Source organism: Varroa destructor, unplaced genomic scaffold (genome assembly GCF_002443255.2).
Source record: "Varroa destructor unplaced genomic scaffold, Vdes_3.0 BEIS01000002.1, whole genome shotgun sequence".
Taxonomy (NCBI): Eukaryota; Metazoa; Arthropoda; class Arachnida; order Mesostigmata; family Varroidae; genus Varroa; species Varroa destructor.
In genome coordinates, this window is record NW_019211455.1 from 49,876,350 (window position 1) to 49,897,387 (window position 21,038).

At 40.1% G+C, this 21,038-nt stretch overlaps 4 protein-coding genes across 7 annotated transcripts in view; all 4 read right to left on the minus strand.

The window, feature by feature from the left end:
• LOC147757945 (myelin expression factor 2-like) overlaps positions 1-2,149 on the minus strand; it is an 11,839-nt gene extending 9,690 nt beyond the window's left edge. Inside the window, exon 1 of the mRNA XM_086980555.1 lies at positions 2,028-2,149. The gene's annotated coding sequence lies outside the window, so the exon portion shown is untranslated. The remainder of the gene's footprint in view (positions 1-2,027) is intronic.
• Positions 1-2,167, minus strand: part of LOC111243797 (myelin expression factor 2-like) — a 6,003-nt gene extending 3,836 nt beyond the window's left edge. The window contains exons 1-2 of one of the 3 annotated variants that reach the window (XM_022789902.2): positions 2,028-2,165; positions 1,249-1,317 (exon numbers count right to left, since the gene is read on the minus strand). The gene's annotated coding sequence lies outside the window, so the exon portion shown is untranslated. Of the gene's footprint in view, positions 1-1,219; positions 1,318-2,027 lie in introns of all 3 variants that reach the window. The other 2 variants (XM_022789901.2, XM_022789903.2) reach the window with 2 other exon arrangements.
• A 2,781-nt stretch (positions 2,168-4,948) lies between these two features.
• LOC111244690 (myelin expression factor 2-like) lies at positions 4,949-8,138 on the minus strand. Its single transcript, XM_022792021.2, has 2 exons — positions 8,095-8,138; positions 4,949-6,699 (listed from the first exon to the last, which is right to left on the minus strand). The coding sequence occupies exon 2, from the start codon at positions 6,456-6,458 to the stop codon at positions 5,382-5,384; it is 1,077 nt and encodes a 358-aa protein (XP_022647756.1). The 5' UTR covers positions 6,459-6,699; positions 8,095-8,138; the 3' UTR covers positions 4,949-5,381.
• Positions 8,139-16,597: 8,459 nt separating this feature from the next.
• LOC111244650 (uncharacterized) lies at positions 16,598-18,901 on the minus strand. Of its 2 annotated transcripts, XR_002670996.2 has the most exons (4): positions 18,829-18,901; positions 18,640-18,735; positions 17,278-18,117; positions 16,598-16,962 (listed from the first exon to the last, which is right to left on the minus strand). XR_002670996.2 is itself a non-coding variant. In XM_022791954.2 (3 exons), the coding sequence occupies exons 1-3, from the start codon at positions 18,847-18,849 to the stop codon at positions 17,689-17,691; spliced, it is 546 nt and encodes a 181-aa protein (XP_022647689.1). In that variant the 5' UTR covers positions 18,850-18,901; the 3' UTR covers positions 16,599-17,688. The 2 variants fall into 2 exon arrangements, 1 of the variants encoding a protein (XP_022647689.1); XM_022791954.2 differs by having other exon boundaries at positions 16,599-18,117.
• Between the last annotated feature and the right edge of the window lie 2,137 nt (positions 18,902-21,038).

A 21,038-nucleotide genomic window follows, 5' to 3' on the forward strand; every position in this document is an offset into this window, starting at 1 on the left:
TATATATATATATAATCATATATATATATATATATATGATATATATATCATATATATGTATACAGCCTAACAACACTTGGAAAAATGACAAAATAAACGATCGGCGAAGCTATCAGACATTACCTACGTTCCATAATCAATCGAAAAAACTTTTCTGGAGTTATACCATAATCAAAAGGTTTTTTGAATATCTATTCTGACAGGCGTGCCATTTTGAGTTTATGCTATGAAAGTCAGCTAAATCGAGTTGCAGTGTCAACGCAGTAACGAAACGTTGTAGCCAATACGCTTGGATGTATCGTCATGCCTGCAGCAATATGAGAATAACTGAACACTTGATCCGATCAGCGTCGCCCAGATATCTGAAGCGTCTTAGAAATTAAAATAGCGTCCATCTTGAAAAGCAGCAGGGACGCTTTCAATGCGTTGACTATATTGCGAAACCAAACGACTAAATCATTTTCGGCGTATGTGAAGCACAAACAAACCGCTATAGGGTCATTGGTATTATTACCATTATACTCCAAATTAGAGTCAGCGATTCTTGAATATAATGATATTGTGAAGTTAATTATGGCGATGGCAATAAACCGAAGCGAAAAAGACATTGGCCTGACGCCTCGTTTTTAGCTTAGCTCGCATTAATCAGGTGGTGATTTCCAGCCTCCACCTTTTGGAGTAATGTCGACCCGTTTCATTCAGAAATCCAATGAATTGTCTAAAAAACGACGAAATCATCGCCATCGAATTCGTTGATACGCACAGTCGATTTTATATTTCCGCCAAATTTGGTGACGTTGCGTAGTATGATACTCTCTACTTCATTTTACACGCTAAAAAAATGAAATGCATACAGCTAATGGCAGTAGGAAACTTTCCTCAATATATCGCTCCAATATGATCCGCCGTCTACGCTCGATTCATTAGCATTTCGATTGATAGTTTGAGTTTGTCACGTTAATACTAAAATACCTGTACTCACTTCGAATCAGAAAGAGAGCTCTTATTTTTCTAAATTATTATAAAGATTATCTTTAATTAGCTATACGAATAACCCGAAGCTAAAGATAATGAAATGGAACTCTTGCAATCAAGGCGATGACGACAGAGAAGTACCTCTTTGTTTTGAATTTGAAATGCACCGCTTTTAAACATAAGCTATTATTAGTAACATAACTAATGTCCCAATTATCAATCTAGAAAACAAGGCTTATATTACATTTGGTGGCCGAATTCTGCTACGCTTACGGGATTATGGCACGCAGTGACGCGAATGCTAGTTCTTCTGAAAGATCTCGATTTTTGTCGCAAGTACACCTAAAATAAAATGTTATGCGAGTATATCTCAACGTTAAAAGTAATATAAAAAGGTTTTTTTCCAAACCGACGTTCGCAAGCCAGGCTGCTTGCCCCTATGAAGGTCCCTCCTACCGCAAACAAGTGCTGTCTATGTCGTTGACATGAGCGCTAACTTTTTAGCCACAATATGTGACCATCGAAAGTTGACGATCCGACAGTCACTGATGAGAATGGCTGATCAAAGCAAACGTGTTATAGATGGCCCACGCGTAGAGAATACACCACTAAGAGGCCTCAACACGTCCCAAAGAGGCCCACGTACCGTTTACGCTCATTAATAGGCTTTATCTTTCAAAAAAGGCGCACAATCCATTCTCATATCTCACACGTGTATATATGGCCAGTCAGAAATAAAACCTACTTGCTGAATATATTGAATATGCGACGGATTACCACTTCTGTGATACACCTTACCATAAATGTCTCACAGCAAGTTGTTCCACATAACAGCTTTAATGTAAAGGTGGTATGGTTTCAGAGGGCGTTCCACCTATTCTCGTTGATCTTAAATTGGCTAGCGTGTACTCGCGAAAAAATGCCTCATACAAAGCTACTTTGTGATTGTATAAAATATGGGCAATTTGTTAAATCAATAGCATTGAAACTATTATAAAATCGAAGCTCTATCAAAAGTCAAGCTTCGATTAAATAAATAACGTAAAACTCACCAAGCACAAAAACCTCCTCGTTTCTGTAACGCCGGTTACAAAGCGGCTCACAAAACAGTCTCATCGACAACAACGCCTTATCGACTCGACTCGAACCGAATTTGTTGTCTGCTCAACTCCGCAAACAACGCTCTCTCGTCTTATCTTGCTTTACTCTTCGCGTATCGAGATATCCATTCATGGTGTTTATTAGTCATTTCCGCCATACTTATACAGGTCTGACTTAAGTTTCTTATTAAACAAAATCATCAACGCAGAGGTAAATCCATTTACTATATAGTTTTTATTGAATGTACCTGCAGTGGAGTATCTTGCTGTGGCATGGCGGCAAAATTCAAATACAAGCGCGTTTTTTCAAAATGGTCGTTTGCGACACGTATGAAGGGAGTTAATATCAAATGCACAGATGTCCACATTACGGTTTCGAGCGAGGAATATTCGTAGCAGGTTTGGCTTAACCTTATGGAAAGGTTTAGCTGGTGGACAAATGGCGTTGACTACATCAAAGTACTATCGCATTTTGAGCATTGTCCGATCACACTAAATAATCAATTGAGATAAATATTTGATAAATCAACTCTATGTGACTGTTATCCATATATATCAATATACATTCTATATGCTAATAATGTAGTAAAGTAAAAACATTAATGTACAGGTTTATCTTTAACTGAAACGAAAAGATATATACACACTGCACACGGATCATTATAGCTTCTGATTTCGTAGAGAACTTGCGGCTTTCCCTTTGACGACTTTCTATCAGTGCTATTAATGAAAGAAAAAAAATTTGCTATATTTCAATTTTATTTGTTTTTAAATGCTCATTGTAAACAGAAGATGTGGTAGACTTGCGCGTGTGTAACTAAGAATCTTTTTTATGAATTATGTACACCTCATTGGTAGGTCGCTTCCATAACTCGACCCTATAGAAACAACAACGAACATGTCTTGCACGTATAATCGTAATTTTTTATGTCATTTGCAAATTAGCAAAGTTGTTCTCAGCACAAACAGCGATCGATTTTGTTAATTGGAAATCGCATTTACTGCCACGCATGGAAGCTTGATTTTTGGACGCCGTAAAAGCTGTACACGCAACCCTATCTAAATTTAAGCAGAGTATAGGCGAATTCTTGAAACTAGCGTTGGGCTATTGGACGCCATATATTAGATGTGATAACCGATAACCCCTCCATGTATTTGTTCATAGACAATCCGATGTTATAAGAAAGTGTACAGTCTCTTGGAGACCGAAGACGTTCACGCAAATCTAGTGCCTTCAAATTATAGAAGTATCTCCTTTTTATTTTTTAAAGCTTCGACTAAAAAACTAGTAAAGGGTAATCGTCTAATCATAATAAGGACCCAAATTCATGTGTTTCCACTACTTCATGCGAACCTACAAAATTTCACGTGCTCAACGATGGCTATATAGGTCTTTACGTATTCTGAATGCCGTTTCGATTGATTCACTAAACTCAACTACCTGACGAGCCAATAATGTTCAATCAATACATGAGTTTCTTTTATGATGTATACGTGGTTGAACATTTTTTTTAATTTTAATGAACACAGCCGCTTTCCTACAATTACACAAGTCGCGTTATTATATGTAATATTATATAATATTCCATCTCTCTATAAGCCGGCTCTAAACTCATAATAGATTTAACTACTTTCATTTTCTGTCCCTTTTAACATTATCGGTCATTAATTTTTCGTCGTTAATTTTTTCTAATAAACTACCATTTCTTTACCGAATCTCTTTTAAATCACAGGCGTACTTAAATAATATCTCTTGGATACGTGTGTAGCTCGTATTTGATGATACTATCGTATATTGTTCTGTTACTATTGGTTAACTTATTTATTTACAATTTTAGAGATTTCCGTCCGGCGCTGCTTTCCGCCCGACGAATCCTTTTTTGTAGTATAGATTTCTAGCAAACATTTTTTTATCGCTAGTTTTATTTAAAGAGCAGACTTTCGTTTTCAAACACCTGCTCTATAATTTTCCATGCAGAATTTTGCCGTTTGTCATAAATAGATGCTAATTTACCTCGAGATTTAAGATTGCATTTTACGTTAGGGTTAAATAAAGTCAAGCTTTAAAATTTATTACTCCAACGTGCGCTGTAGGGCGATGCTGCGTTTTAGTGTTGAAGCTCTCAAGATGCTGAGTACTAAATAACCCTAACTCAGCAATTTAAGTGACGCCTTTGTTGCTGAACGTTTTTTTTTTAAACTAGACTAGGAAACATGAATAAAAATCAAGAACCATAAAACAAGATATTAATAAATTTGACCAACAATCATCTTTGACGAAATGATTACTTTCTGTTAACTTCCGTTATTCTAGAATAACAAAAATAAATCGAAAGTTCTAAAAACTAAGAGGCGAAATATGCGGGCAGAAAAAGCAAAAAAGGGTCGCCTGTTATGTAAATTTATCAAACGGGAAGCGCCTTTAATCCAATATCAATATTTTGACTAACTAGACTGAATAAAAATATACTTACACAGTGGCTGAAGTATATCTGACAGTTCGAAATTAGCAGACACAAATATTGCTTGGTCCACAAAATAAAGTAAACGGAAGAAAATTGACGGATCGGCCATCCGTGCGTCGTGGATTGGTGCTATTCAGGTTAGAGAACTAGAAGCGTTCAAACCTTCAGCGTAAGTTACTTTCTGTACTTGCAAGAAGATTCTTCATCACTTCGGCAAGCCAACATGGTTATCTAGCTTTTGCGATTAAAACCAATTGAAACTTCATGTAGATTTGTTAACACTTACCGCTTATGAAGATCGTGGTCTCCTGCGACGAGCCTTAGGGTAGTTATTGAATACTAACACTCTTTATTAAATGAGTTTATTTCTCAATATTTTGATTTTTTAATATCATACCGTTCTAAAATTGGAAAACATTGTTAGTTAGCAAGCTTTGTCTGGTAATGTGCCGTTTGCTAATGAAAATGGAAGAACATCAATACACGATCGCTGCTCACTGAACAGAATGGGTCAGTTATACCAAAAAGGAACTGTTTGCTGCCAGAACTTGACATTTATCGACCTCTCTTGTGATATTTAATGTTTTAGGTTTTTGAATACACTACTTCATCTTATGATTAGGATGATTATAGCAATATTAACATAGTCCTTCAATAGCACTTCCATGTGCCTTTGTAGTCTGTGCCCCCTTTGAGCTCGGAAGGATTTACCGAAAGTGCTGGCCAAGCTGTTGCTCAGTATTACCCTTATTTAATTATTTTCTCCTACCTTTAAGCGCATGGAATTGGAGCACAGAAGGAATAGATAAGTACCTCAATCCACCTTGTTCTAGTTCAGGCACTAACCACCCATAGAACTGCCACCACTAAAGAGACCCCCACCCTGTTGACCAGCAGCGAGTGAGCCCAAAACGGTCGACAGGGCCGCCAAAGCCGCAGGCGCTGCGGGGTTTCCAAAGGCCGCCAAGCTAGCCATTGGGTTTCCTCCAGCTGCTACTGGAGGAACTGGCGTAGGAGCTGACAATGGAGGCGAGGCTGATGAGTTAGAACTTCCGACTGATGGAAAGTCTCTCGGAAGTCGCAGAGGCACCCCACCTGGCCCAAGTCCTTTCCCTACACCTTCCAGTCCTGGTGGAAGCTTCGGTTCTGCATTTTCCTTACGATCCATGCGGATCGCCAAAGACCGGCCATTATATACTTGACGATTGAGCATAGATATAGCTTGTACAGCCTCGATGGGATGATCTAGTTCAACAGTAGCATTGCCCTTCGAATTGCCGTCTTTGTCCACGTACAGTTCCACGTCTAACACACGACCACAAAGCTTAAATAGACGTTTCAAGTCGCCCTTCGTCACCCTATAGTCGAGGTTGGCGATGAAGAGTTTATTGCTGAGGGGCAGATCGATGCCAAGTGAATCAAGAAACTTAGGTGAAAGGCCGTACGTATTAAAAGACATTATACCTCCACCCATACTGCCTGAACCGCCGCTGTGTCCTCCATGGCTATACTCTCTCGGCGGCGATCGGTCTCTGCGAGAGGGACTTCTGTCGCGATGGCTTCCGTTTCGCTCCCTGTGCCTTCGTGTGACGACCCTACCAGTTGAATCTCGTTCGACATCGTAATCCTCTTTGACGACAAGAAACCGTCCGCTAAGCTCGTAACGATGCAATTTATCAATAGCACGCTTCGTTGCCTCCGCGTCCTTGAACTCCACTATACCGCAGCCTCGGAATTTGCCGTCCACATCTTCGAAGTATCTGACAAACGACACGGAGTTTTCGCCGCATTCACGCTTGAAAAGGTCTTTCAGTTCAGTCCATTTCATATCAAACGGGATGTTAGCAACGTACACACGCCTATCACATGGTGCTCGAATTTGGATTGGCGAACGCGAGCGATCCCTGTGGGATGACATTTCTTAAGAGTGACTCAGAGCGAACACCTTCAGCAACTTGCTGAAGTAAGGCTGAAAGAGCGGATATAAAAGGACTGTGCCCGTACCAAGACTCGCTTAGAGTCGAAGAAGTTTAAGACAAGCTAGTTGCGACAAAACGGGCGTTGGAACGTTCGCAGAATCGCAGTTGACCTTGTAAGTGCTTCTAGTTAAGGATGAAGATCAAAATCCAAGTAGAAGATGGACGACCTGGAGACTCGAGCTGAAACGGGCAAACACGTTGTCAACGTGGTATTTGTTTTTGATATAACACAATTATTAAGCTCAGTGGACTCAGCAACTTTTACAGCCCGTGATTAAACAGTGGACGACGAAAATGCTTACAATGTGTGCTAATGTGTAAGCAAAGCAATACGCTAACTATCGGACGCCACGGAAGCAGCAGGAGCGCAAGATTATTGGACATAGGTCGAGCAAAATATCACAAGTTAGGTATACTACATACGCAATAGACGGCATATTACCAGGTCACAAGCCGGACATTAACCGCGGTGTCGTTTGTTGCAGACTTTATTGAGGATAAATGAAACACTTCCAAAAAGATGAGGAAGGTCGATGTTTTTGTGAGACCTGTATTTTAGTAAACTAAGTAATGAGCACCAGAACAAACAAGTCCAACCAAAAACTAGGAAATAATGAGGAATGAAGAACTCACGAGACCCACTTTTTATTGAACAAATACCGTGTAAATGCGTTATACTTTTTGGAACGTCCTGATCTTCTTAGCATCTCCCCTTTACTTAAAATCGAAGGGATTAGAAGATTCTGAAGCGAAGCATTTCATGAGTATGTTGTATGTATATCCTTACAGATAGCTGAGATATATGGATTCCCAAACTAGTCGCTGCATGAACTTTGCCCACTACGAACATGTCCTGAGACGAGCATAACGGCTTAATTACCACAAAACTGTGCGTTTGTAAAACAACAATATAGAAAGGTTAAATATTTTTTCGAATCTTGTCCTCTATGCTTTTTGAAAAAAAAAATCGAATAAAAATCGGCTATTGTTTAAGAATCTGAATTAGAAGCGAGTACCATAATTTCAGACGTTTCGCCCTAAACGTCCCAAATAGCTGGCAAGATTACTTCACTAATCGTTAACGGCACTGACTAATATTGGAAGAGTTTAGATACGTATCCTACGAAACCAGCATTCAAGATATTTCAAAAGAACATTATGAAGACCGGCGGAATGAGGTACCCTAGGAGCGAGTTAATCGTAACCTGAATATCAAGTATATAAGGCAGATGAACAATAACTTCCCTGTTCCTTGCGCATTACAACGAACCTCAGGCTTCACTAGTTCTTAAGGGTACGTTGGGGAATTCAAGTATCCTAAATGATGCCATTTTAACGGTCTTCTCTAAAATTACGCTTTGCTAATGAACACCCACAAATAACTGGACTTTTCTATTTGCAGATCCCAGTAACCTGCATAACTACGCAAAAGGTTTTAGCGCCACAAGTTTAGTCCGATGTCGAGCTAAACCGAAGTGAACTCTCCACCTAACTACCTATTTACCTACCCACATGTCCTCTTAAATACTTATTTCTTAAGTGTTCTCTTAGAGCAAAAACCAATATCGCACTCACCCGACATAGAAAGAGCTCAAACTAAGTCGTTACCTCATACTAGCACAGGTTTCCTGTTGTGTCGTCTGCTTAGCTTAGAGTTTAACTCCGCGCTTTATCCATCAGCTAGATTATTCTGTTGTGAGGATATCAAAATGGCATTATCGTTACGGTTCAGCTTTCTCAATCGCCCCATGAAAGTAAATACACACATAAATAAATGTGACCATGGCGCTACAGAGGCCAGTGACAGTTTTCCTGGATGTTTGACAAGTAACTGGACAATTTAGAAATTTGCCATATATATTGCCTAATGACTCTGGCGCGAGCATTCGAATGGTGATGAACACCGAAACATGAGGAACAAATATTGTTTGGGCTCTTTTAACAACACGGTGATTTCCTGCTGTTTGTACCTGCTCTGAGTTTAGTCGACCTGCAGAAGCCAGATATATAACATATAATGGCATTGCTACTGTTATCGAGCACTTCGATAGTACTTTTAACTTCAGTGATCGATCGTTATAGACCAGTAATTTCGATTGATATTGATCGTTTTTTTTTTACTGCCGCGCATGAAGGTTTCGCAATTGTCTTAGACTGTTGTCGTCATACGTGTCTCAGTAAGTATAACATATAACACGAACCTGCGACGATTATTAAATCTAAAGATGGGCGGTTATGCAGCTGAACTCTTGGCTGTCCGATACAGAATCCTTTCAGGCTGCCTAAGCACCTCGCTGCGGAGGGATTTATCTGATTTTATCCTGGTTACGAGTAAAATAGTTTTGACTTAAGGTGTCAATAATGAGTCATTTGTGGCTAAAGGGACCAGTTACCAATTCTGAATTTATATATATATATATATATATATATATGTATATATATATATACAATTTTAGATTCTTGCTGATCTTTTTCGTGTTCGGAGTTTTCTGGCAACTCGCTGAGCATATGCTTCAGTTGATCATTAAAGATCTACCGGGGTTTCTACATAGCACTTTCTCAATTAATTTTAACAACTGGATAGTATGTGCGAATTGTCAAAAAAGATAGGAAGCAATATTCCGGAATGCCTCTGGTTACGCAAAGACTATTGGTTACTATAAAAGACATACCTACAAACAAGCATGTAACTGTATCATTATATTTAGGTGCATTATCATTATTTAAATCGCGTGTTATCTGGTCATCTTTCATAATATTGTATAAAAACGATTAAATCTCTTGATACTGAAACAGATAGCGATGGCTGCATGCAGAAACCTACTTAAGCAATCTTGTCGCAGTAATAAAGGGAAGAGATGCTTTTAGCTTTCTGCTCCCAAAATGATATAAACTCGCTACAGGATTATATGTAAAAGAGTACAAAAAGAGGTAAACACCGACAAACGTCTAGGTCAATTTAGCTATTTAGGGGGGTGTGGGGGGATGATCAAGTCAACATTTTCTGGAAAACCTCAGTGACTTAAGTTAAAATTTAGTTAAGGAAGGCCTTATAATTTGGTATCTGCCAGCGGGTACAGGCCAGCAGGTAATGACCTGCAACGAGGGTCTAGTTTCCTGTCAGACGCCTATCCCTAGCTTTTTGACGAATGGCCAGTTTTGCTGAATAATTCCTGAAGGAAAATTCCTTTAGAAGAAAGGTATGCTTTGCCGGACAGTGGTCGTGCAGTGACTAATTTGGAGGAGAACGACGGCTTTGTTTAAAGCTTAACCCCAGCGATTGCTTAAGCGTGTTAAACTGTTCTATATTACCATTAGGGGATCATTTGATTGTCAGGCTTTGTTTTGTTTAAGGTAGAGATAAAGACTTACAGATACGTGTCTCGTGAGCAGTTAATAGTATCTTCTGGACATTCTGCTAGTGGTGGCTTTGTGGTAGATGTCGATCTCGTATAAAACCGTGTCTTTAATGCAGAAGCAAGTGGAAGGCTATCCAGGCGTTTAGGCGTTCTGCCCTCAAAAGAAAGCTTAAAAATTATGTCCTATTTTTTTTTCATTACCACTTTCATTACGACTTTTCATTACCAGTCACGAGACCGAGCTGTTGATTTAATCATAAGCGAAATTTATGGTTACGCGACGGCCCAGGTCAGTCAGCAGTGGTTATCTATCTTTGCAATGAAGACTGACGGCCCTCGATTTATTGTGCACCTATCGTATATGCGCTTCACTTTTCTGGCAGCTTCTGGGCAGAACATTCGAATATTAATTTCGTACGCAAGCAGTTATATTTGTTTTTGGTGGGCATCTTTTTAGCTAGGAGGAAGTTCAGTTAAAGAAAAAGTTCAGGTGTACGCAAGGTTCTAAAAGTAGATGAAGCCTCAGAGCTGACAAGTAGCTTAGATTTATACAGGCTTAAACCCGAAGAAAATAGATGTACGGCCTTTACAGACTCGATCCATTAACTTGGCTGGAATAACGGTGAATTTATATGCGGATCCTCTAGTTCAGACGGCGTTCCTTCAACTGGAAATAACAGTCTAGGCAACCCTTGCTAGATGGCTGTACAGGTTCAAGATGCTCGGCATTAAATGATGCTTGAAGCATGTTAAGTTGTTCCCGAAATCACACCTGATAGATTGGTGATCGTTCTAAGAAAATTTCGGTTCCAAATTAACTGAGTGCTCGTGCTTACTCGTGAGAGTAATGTGGACAAATTAGGATCGTTCAGGACACGAATTTTTTCAAAAATGCACTATGATTCAGAATTAAGCAGTGGTTCCAAGTTAATAAACAGCTCAAAACAACGCTTTTTAAAGTTTCTTTTCAGAGTTAAGTTCACTGTTAAATTGTAGAATGATGTGAATCGATTTCTCTCCAAGTCTGTGTACTTGTATTTTCTGACAAAGATGAAATATCCGTCGTAGTTACATTAGCTCTAGATTAATATCTATACCTCCGGGTTGGATGCTTCGCTACAGCGTGATATCCTATAGTTTTACGCCAGTTATTTTGAAGATTTGGCAAAACATCAACAGATAATATTCGGACTGAGTCCGTCGACGAAAAAAAGCTAGAATTATAGTTTCTAGTCGCACGTTACGCTCCAACTGGGCGAACTGGAACTAGATATGTTCGGATAAAATACCTGAACAAAGCGGATTCGGTTAGGAAAGACAATACAAAACGTCTACTGTATTTATTTTCTGTCTGAACATTTATAATATGAATGGACCTAGTTGATTCAATGAACAATTTATTCCAGTCGGGATCTTACTTTTTTTGACATAATACCCCTACGATCACTTGTTTATACCGCAGATGAACTACCTGGGGGTTGGCGCAGGCTCAAGTTGGCGTGTTGATTCGTTAAATCGGTCCTTAGTGCGTAGTGCTCTCGAAGTTGACGGTACGAGTGAAAAAAGAGAAAGACTATAATCTTCTAGGTGTCGCTGCAGGCTGTGTGGGCAATGTCGTTTCTAAGAGTAGCTGGTTCCATCACCATTTTACTGATTTGCTTGTCAATGGTTTACATACCAAAAAAATAGAGCGTTTGGCGGGAGCCTTCGCTGATCACCGCTTAAGATTTGCCGAAAACCCTTCAGCATTACATCTTGTTTAACGACGTATGGTGTTCAGGTACCATTGCTGCTTCTAGAAGCACTTTGCTGAATATTCAGTCCTAAAAGGAAAAAGCTCTGTTCGTTCGGCAAATGGTAGTCATAAGTGACAAAACTGAATTGATTTCTTCTCTCTTCGATGTTTCTGCAGATAGATGTTGTGGGCCTGTAATTACAAACCTCAGTTATTACTACCTCATTTCGTCGAATTCATTTTTGTTATCGCTTAGTAACACTGGGTTGGCAGCTAACAGTCACTCATAACAAATGACGAACCCGCTACCTTTCAAATTTTTCAAATATCTTTATCAAATTTTATTTACTACAGTTTACTTGAGATCTGTATATATAGTTATGGCACTCACTATTTTAAATAACAGCCAAACTCCAGGTCCCTTAAACCTTTAGGTCTTTGTAAAGTACGTTATTTTACGTCTTTGTTTTAGTATAAATGAGCATACGTTTGCAGGCTGGATCCTTTGCCACTGTTCGCTACCCATAGACGAGATTAACAAACGCCTCGGCAGGCTGATCAGTATCGATGTAGTACAAAAGAACATCGCCCTGGTCATCTAACAATGTTTCCTATTTCAGGAATACAGCGCAAACCTGGCGAAGTCTGTGTCACATTCCGATTTGTTCTAGGTTAAGTAATTAATACTGCTGCAATTAATGGTTCTATCCGCATAATTTGGGTCAAACATGTATGATGTATGATGGGTCAAAAATGGCTTGTGATGTCTGAAGGCCAAAAGAAGCGGCGGCAATCTTACCTTTTACCTTCTAACTGTTTTCTAGCCTCTTCTACTTAGAAGGCATTTACAGGATCTGGCCTAGCGTTAGCGAGATGAACAGATTAACGAGTTTGCCAAAAGCAGATTAATTTCATGCAGCTAGCAGAAACTAGACATGACTAGGTGCTAGCCCACTATCGTGATGCTCCAGCATGTTGGTTATTTGGGCTTTATCGTCTGCGCTACACGCACAAATCAACATTGATGAATTTGCCCCCGGTGCGCTTAGCTTCTAACACAAATATCTTCCTTAGAGCATCAGTGCGCTAGGTTCCCCTCTATAAGTCTGGTTAGTGAAGCACCTGTTTGGATGCTACGAAGTTCCTTATTGAGAAGGGTTGTTTGCTGTGTAGCGGTGGGTTGTTTTTCAGACATATCGTAGGCTTCATACATGGGTCCACTGTTATGTCCAATATCTTCAGCTTAAATTTTAAGCCGACGATCTAAAATCTAAATGTATTTTGATGACTTGAACATTTACGAACGAAAGTTATATTATTTATTCTATTACAAATAGAAAATACTAGTTATATATGAACGAATAGCGTAACATTGTCGATTTATTTGGTCTTAAATGTGAACGAATGAATGTTAGATGTTAACTGCTCAAGACAATATCAGGTACGACGATGCGTTTCCTAAATGGTTACGCAATACCCTAGATGACCGAATATAGGGATTCCCTAGTTACGTTCGGCTGCTTCATGTAGTTCAGAGTGCATATTGCAGAAAGGAGCTAATCCAGTGTCCTACACGTGGGCTCTGATTTCAGGGTCTCTAGAAAAACGAGACACATGTGATACCAAACTCACATTGCCCTCATGTTTGGGTTTTCTTCCATCAATGAGTTTTAGTCCTTTTGGGGTATATTTCAGGAAATATTTTCAAAACGCGTAGCATCTAAGAGCTAGCGGCGCGTTACTGATCGGAAAAAGGTTGATTTGATAATTGAAAAAATGATCTCTGGAAGAAAAATAACCCATTATTTTGCAGTAAGGCTAACAATTTTCGGGGTGAGAGATAGAGACATAGAGCTCATAAAAACAACCCAGACCGCTGATATTGCTAATAGTGCCTTGATCCGCTCGTTGGGCCCATCGCGGCTGTGATGATCAAATGATAGCTGTTTAACGGCTGCTTAATAAGAATGATTTGTATTGTGTTAACTCTAATAACGTATAAATAATTCAAATAAGCGAAAGACTCGGCAAGCGCATGTTTGCACAAAAATAGGACGGAGGTAGCACAATCCATGTCACGAAAACCGTTCACCCTATCACTAGAACACAGAAAATGGTATTATTTCAGTGTTCCACTATCGAGGACTGCCGCTTTTCAATTGAATTATTCAAGAGCAGTGACATCCTCAAACTCAAGCAATGTTTCACTTACATAGAAATATTTTCGGAAACTTAGGTTCAGTAGGTTTCTTGAGAAAGAAACAGCCTGTTGTGGAACAGATACAGAACTAGTGGGGGATCCGTTGGGACTGCCACATACGTGGAAAGAATTTTAATTCATCATGTTGTCTATCATTATGCGTAACGTATTTTCCACAACAAAGATGTCTTCTCCGCGGGTGGAACAAGGCTATTGTCATCGGATACGGATTAAATGTTTATTGGTAATGCTATCAAACATTTACGATATACACATTTATAGAAGTCGCAAATGACAGTAACCCGTTTACAAACGAGCTGTTGCTCCTTCTACAATGCCAATGCCGAGCCTTATCTTCACTGACGTCAACTTTATGGCGTCCCCCGCGGCCTTACGGGCCAACAAAAAGAGAACGCAAAACAGGCTGAGAAGTCAGCATGTGCACTTGTCATATAATAGTTAGTTCGGTACAAATAAGGAAATTTCCTACTAAAAATTATGTGATTAATTCATAACCAGGTGCACCCAGTTCAGTGATGACGTCTCGGTTTGCTTTTAATAATAGACCTGTAATATGTTCGCATAGCAGCACATAATGGGATACATGTAGGGAGGCTCCGCAGCCTCTCAATAAGGCTAAACTTGCAGACTTGCTTGCATCGTAAGCAAAAGCCGCGGCCATGTTGTCCTGACAGAAAGGACAGATTAGTCTGGAACACGGGGCACGAACGGGAAATGCTACCAGAGTCTAGCATCTAGATTGTAATCAATAGGCCGTACAAAGTATACTAGGCAAGCAACTGAGTAGAGTTCGTGCTGTCAATGCTATTCCGTAGTAGACATGGACGAACGTGTTGCCAATGGGTATACTTTATGGATAAGATACGTCTTACGGTCTCTTTAAACAGCTTTTATGTTCAATAGTTAGCGGCAGCAAACGCAGTGTCTCAGCACGAAGATATCATACGAGGCGCAAGAGGTATGTGCCTCGAGCTTCACCCCCTGTTACTCCAAGAACAAGTCATGCGATTTCTTGTTCGAATCCGTTCGGGCAGAGATAAAAAGATCCCGAATGCGGAACGTATCTGGAAAATACGCTTTTGCTCGAACTGTCTACGCTATTTGTCTGCCGAAGATCTGCCGATTTATTTAGCGAACAAACCTAGCTGGACTAGTGGAGGCCTCCGTGTAAGCGGGCGATGGCAAAATAACGACATATGCAGGTGCCGTTGTAGCGCATCTTACAGCTGTACATATGAACTACCGCGTTGGAACGGATAGCGAGCTAGCACTAATATTACCCAAAGCTTCCCATTAATCTTTGATCACAGGAATCGTGCTGGCCCGCGGACCGGGTATAACGTACATATAAACGCCTCGCATTTATGTTAGATGAAGACAATGCCGCTAGCAGCTGCTTAAAAAGCTGAGCTTAGTTGGTGTTAACTATACCCGCGATTATTTGATTTAGCCAATTTTAACAGCTTATAACTCTGCAGAAGCGCTTGGTAGCCCGAATTACTTAGGCAGTTGGCATAGACTTGTATAGTCTGCATACGGTTTTAATGCCGTCGATGCAGATCGATTTGTAGCACTCAAACAGGCGAACGTCAAAGGTTCAATATGAATCTGTCCACTTGAATGTGCTTTAAGTCACAAAACAATTTCATTTTTTATAGAACCAATACGATTGAAAATCAAACAGTTGTTAAAGATGCTCCGAGAAGAGACTTAGGATGCCCCCGTTTAACTCCTAGCTCAGAGTTAACATTGTTATTAGGTCAATTTAAAACTATGCTCTCTGATATCATTCTGCTTCGTTACCGGTTAGGTACACCATTACAAGGTTAAACCTTTAACTGAAATTGTTCCAGACCTAAATGGAACGCCCTCTATAATTAGCGATGTCTGAAGAAGCACATACACATGGAAGGATACGGACACTATTGTTAGGTAGGTACATAAGTAATGAGCGTTTGTTTCACTTCCATATGACCATTCGAATCACCGTTTTTCCCTTCCATTTTTATAAATCCGTAGCAATTTTATTGCGCAGTCAAAGAGATTGTGTCTCGACTTCAAGTTCTAAATGTGTGAATATTTCTGGTTAAAAAATAAATAGGTGCATTTTTGACACTTATACAATTTTGCCTTCGGCTGAGATCAGGAAACTGTCCGATAAGTTTAGGATCTTTGCGCCCGCCGCGTACAGCGAAAATTTAACTAATAAAACTGATAAAAATACTTTACTGGGTTCAAAAAGGGGATGTCAAACTTGGACGATGTATCTCAGTTCCGATCAGTTCTTTGAGCTCGGTGAGGACCCCGGGCGATAGACAATTTCTAAATAACGTCGCCCTGCGAGCTCAGCTGAACATACCATATTTTTCAGGCCTCGTACTGAACGACGACTATTTCTTACGATTACCAGCAAGTCGAAGTTACTTGTAACAGTATATTCGACAGTGACAAGGCCTTAAAAGACTAGCTGAACGAGCTCTTCTATACCAGGCCCGCAAATTTCTTCTGAGAAGAAATCCATCACGGGAAAGGTCATGGAAGCGAGGGCAAATACATACTAGATTCATTTAAATCTTGTCAATGACAAAACCCTCATCAGTAGACGCACAACGAGAACTTATATACGAGCCATAGCTGTTGCTATATATATGTTGGTATAGATGGTAACTTAACGTGTGCTTGTTAACACGTACGATTTCCAACCACTTTGCCAGAGCTGAAAATATAAATGCGTTTACTATGAAAAGAAAAAAGAGACGGAATGACGATTCGTTGTATATTGATCCTGTGCATTTTTACATTCCTAGATAATACATTTGTACATTGAACGTGCCTATATTCTAGCATTACAGGTGTCGTCCTAGGCCCGCTTGCATGGATTCCGGCTGGCGCTTTATAGTCACTCCAATAACTCTTCCCTTAGTTTCGAGTGGTGGTGTAATGCAGTCCGCTCTTTCGAGCGAATTCAATTTTTGATCCGTAAGCACGCTAGAAAATATCGTAAATATATGAGCAGCTACAGCTGACGTGAAGAGATTTCTCACTGGTTCAGACCATGGAAGCTATCTAGCCATCTTCGCCATATTTCGCCCGGTCTGGTCTAGCCACGTCTATAGAACACGACGATCCTGTCAGGGTATGAGCTAGTTTAGCAAAGCCACATATGCAATCACGCTATAGTATAAACGAGAAACAATATAATGTTGCATCGCATTAAGCATTCTACAGGTACGTAAGTAAGTGCAGTAAAGTATTATATAACTAGTGGTCGAACCTGGTATCCAGTCGGATCTATCTATACTTATTTAGGTTGCCTAATTAGTTCCTGAGCATTACTTTTCTCGTTGCCATCAATGAGACGCGTTAAGAGGTGTTTTTTTCTACCAGAAAGGAGTAGCTCATTGCAAAATAACAACAGCTAACACTGAAGTTGAACAACATACCTGTAACTTGAGCTTCAACGTCAATCTGGGAAATGAAATATTTTGAAGATACGCAACTGCTAAAGAAACAAAGGTGATCTGACTCTGTACGCATCATATATTCAGACCTACTGATGTCTCCGATCAAAGAGTGATGCCATCAAAAGAGATAACAGTGCCCGCGAGCGTATCATACTCCGAAGCGATTAAAAGGTCATTGAAGGCTTCTCAGTGGTCGGTTTACACGATTGCTGTCCACGTCAACAGGCAAAGCATGAGCGGGTCCATAGTCTGGGCGTCCTTAGCGCGGCACCGGTGCATGTCTATGGGTGCGTCTATAACTGTTAACATGAGCATGAGTGAAGTGAGCCTCTGGCCATGTAGGGGTACCACAAGCGGCTGAGCTACGGATATCGGATGGCTGCGCGCGTGTCACACCGTTTGGTCTTTCGTGAGGCGACTTCCACGAACGATTACGGGCTCCGATGAATCTACGTGTGCCAGTATAGCAGCCGATCTCGGTTCATATGAAGCGAAACGACTGTGGTCGATGTCATGATTTGTAGGCGCAACGTGCACTACGATCGGTGCCTCACCACGTAAAGCTGCATGAACAACGTGAACTGCGTGGTGATGAACTAAAGAAATTTGGTGCGGAGCATGGAGAGGTCCCTCGGGTGCCAAGTGAACGCCTGACGGTTCAACAATCTTAGGAGGGCTTATATGGACACGCGCGTGGGTGCTAACAGGTCGATGGCCGCCTGACAGGTCTTCGCGATGGTAGGATGCTGCAAGGGGGAGCGCAACGATCTTCTCGGGAAGACGGTACACTGACGAAAGTGGCACGCGGCCATTGTGAAGCTAAAAAGAGTTGATAATAGAAATAAGCTTTTTCAAAGCGGAGCGAACGATTTTAGTTAGCTACTGAAGTTTCATTAATAATACTTTAAAATAGACATTTTTACCTCGAAGTTGTAATTATTTGATAGACACACATGAACTCCCTACACGGATCTCAAGTAAAACTCGGATAAATGTGTATCATTGTTACCATAGTACGTAAATGAGTGGGTGAAAAATCTGTTTTTTCCACTTCGGAATACGGCCGTTTCTAGTCCGTTCATGCATATTTTCAATAACGATCAACCGAAAGATGTTTTGATTTCGAAAAGAACCTAAAGAACGGAATAACTATTTTGAACCAGCTCTGTTTCATCTATTTTTACAAGCGTGTGGTTTCACGCCTTGTAGAATTTAAAAGCGCCCTCTAATGACTTGAACACATGCTACAGCTTAGCATTTAACCGCACGCTGGACAGATTCAACACGGTAACACTAACTGAAATACAATTTTCTCCATTGATGTGCAATACAAATACTTACTACGTGATGATAGTGATCTGCGAAGTCTACGGTAACGGGTTTAGTGTCTGCCGTCTGAGAATGACACGTTCCGAATGCCCACAACGCGACAGTCATCTGAAACACGTTGACAAAGGCAAAAAAACAACTCAGGTAAAAATGTATTTATGAAAAAGTTCTTATGGTTCTATGTTCTTATGTCTGCCTCACCAATTTCTCGATTGTTCCCATCTTGATTCAACCGATGGAGCGGAGTGAAGCTTTTTTAATGGTGCATACATCGTGATGTAGTGCAAATTTAAGTGTTCGACACTAGTGAAGGGATCAGCAAACGGCGACCGCGAAAAGTCGTATCAGGTGAGGGACAAGGACTTCAATGTATCCGATACGACGGCGCCAGCGCTCGCGCTTGATCATGCATGGATCACTTCATCATCGGTTTTGGCAGAATTTCCTTGGAATTAAAATGCAAGTGCGTAACCCAAATGGGACGGATCATGCGCTTGTGTGAAACTTGGTGTTGAAAAAATGCTAACTGACGGTAGGATCTGGCACGTATTTAAGCGATCCAGCCTAAATGTATTGTCAACAATGCCCGCCACCAAAGCATATTTTTCAACTTTAAAATTCAACTTATCCGAGTCTACTGGAAGACAAAACTGTTTTGCCAAATATTGTCATTAAAATTACTACCTAATAATATTCATAAGCTCAAAAGTGTTAGAACTTGTACGAATTTAAAAAACCGCCTGAAGGCTGAAGTGTAATAGATTGTAACACCTTAAATACTTAACTGCATCAAAATTACATAATAACAGGACGTCTAATTTAGGTTTCTTTAAGTTTTAATCGGTCTTTAACGATTCGACAAGGCCTGAATTCGCACTTTTTAAAAGTTCGTCTTTTTTCAAAGCGAAATACACTGAAAGAAGGTAGAATGGAGTCTGGTTCCTCGGGCTGCCAGCAGGCCTACACTATCTTCACTCTTAAGTTGCATTTTGCTGTATCTAACCAACAGTAAGTATTTAAACAAAGTTTTGTCATGGCTTACGATTGCCTATCAACATAGACCTGTAGTGTACCTGATTTAGGAAATACCTTTTCTACTGAGATCCTTTTCTGCTCACTTTCTTATTCTGGTTTAATAGACAACCAGGCGAAGGGTTGAGCTCTCTTTTGAGTCTTTCAGGACCTTTGAAGCGACTGTGCGAATACCCTATTGTACAATTTGTTTTGTACATACGTAATTATCGGAAGGTATATATTCACAAAGTGGAACAAAACTCTTTTAATAGATTGACAGTTTTCATTATAAACATATTAAAAATAGCATGCAGTAATAGTGAGAGTAAAGATAACTTCACGGTTGACCCGTGTCACTTTGATACAAAGCCTATCCTATTAGAGAGATTAATATCGACTTTTCAAAAAACTTAGCCATTTTGGAAAGTCATTTTTTATATGAAGCAAAATAATGAAATACAAGATTACCTAGGCTTTTGCTTTTTCGATTAATGAACTTATAGTATGTTCCCGACAAATGAATATTCTACGAGTATGAGTATTAGTTGACTAGGGGGCACAGAACTTAAGACATTTCGTAAACTAAAAGCGATAAGATAATTAGCAAAATTATTACTTTTGTGGCCCTACTCTTTCTACAAAAGTTTGGCGACGTTTAACTACATGGCTACGGTAAGATTGAACACATAAGGGATATAGCTATCAGCAGAAGGATTTCTATAAGTACATTCGATGTGATAGGCTGATAGAGATAACTTAAGCCAGGAGTCTTATTAGGTGTGTTCATCGGGTTGTACTGGTCGAAAGGATACTGGCAAATATAATGTTAACCCGCGACACTTAGCAGCATGCCAGTTATAACGTTAGAAGCGATCAAGCCAAGGGGGTGCTATGAGACAAAATAATCGACGATCGGTCTGCTGCCAACTAGGTGATGCCGTTCTCAGACAGCCTAGAAGGGACAGCTGCACACCTTGTACACTTAGTCAGGCCTTTAATTTGTCTCCCTATATGAGCAGATTGCTTCCGAAAAAAAAATATAGACAATAAAGTGTGTTTTCTTATGGGGTAATTGATAATTTGGCCTTTTATCTTTTCTTATACCCAACAAGCTTTTATGGACTCTCTGTAAAGATCTGCGTTCCTTGCGTTCATCCTTGAAAAAATACTGAAAAAGACTTGCGATCTTTTTAGGCTACGAACTTCCTCAGGTGGAAAAAGCATCATGGGTTCTATATAGAGTAACTATTCTATAGGCACTTCTGTTCTCGACGGAAGTCCCCGTAATGGCACCGTGGTAACTCATTTGCTCATTGAACCTAATGATAAATGGTGAGGTGGTCTAGGTTCGAAATCTAACATGGACACATTTCGTTTCGTGCTGAACAGAGTTAACT

Bases quoted from the DNA above. Each gene is read 5' to 3' on its own strand.
- LOC111244650 (XM_022791954.2), bottom strand. From the start codon at position 18,849: ATGGGAACAATCGAGAAATTG. The intron at 18,736-18,828 runs GTGAGGCAGACA...AACGTGTTTCAG, and splicing joins TGGGAACAATCGAGAAATTG to ATGACTGTCGCGTTGTGGGC. The intron at 18,118-18,639 runs GTAAGTATTTGT...AACTCTTTTTAG, and splicing joins CAGATCACTATCATCACGTA to CTTCACAATGGCCGCGTGCC.
- LOC111244690 (XM_022792021.2), bottom strand. From the start codon at position 6,458: ATGTCATCCCACAGGGATCGCTCGCGTTCGCCAATCCAAATTCGAGCA.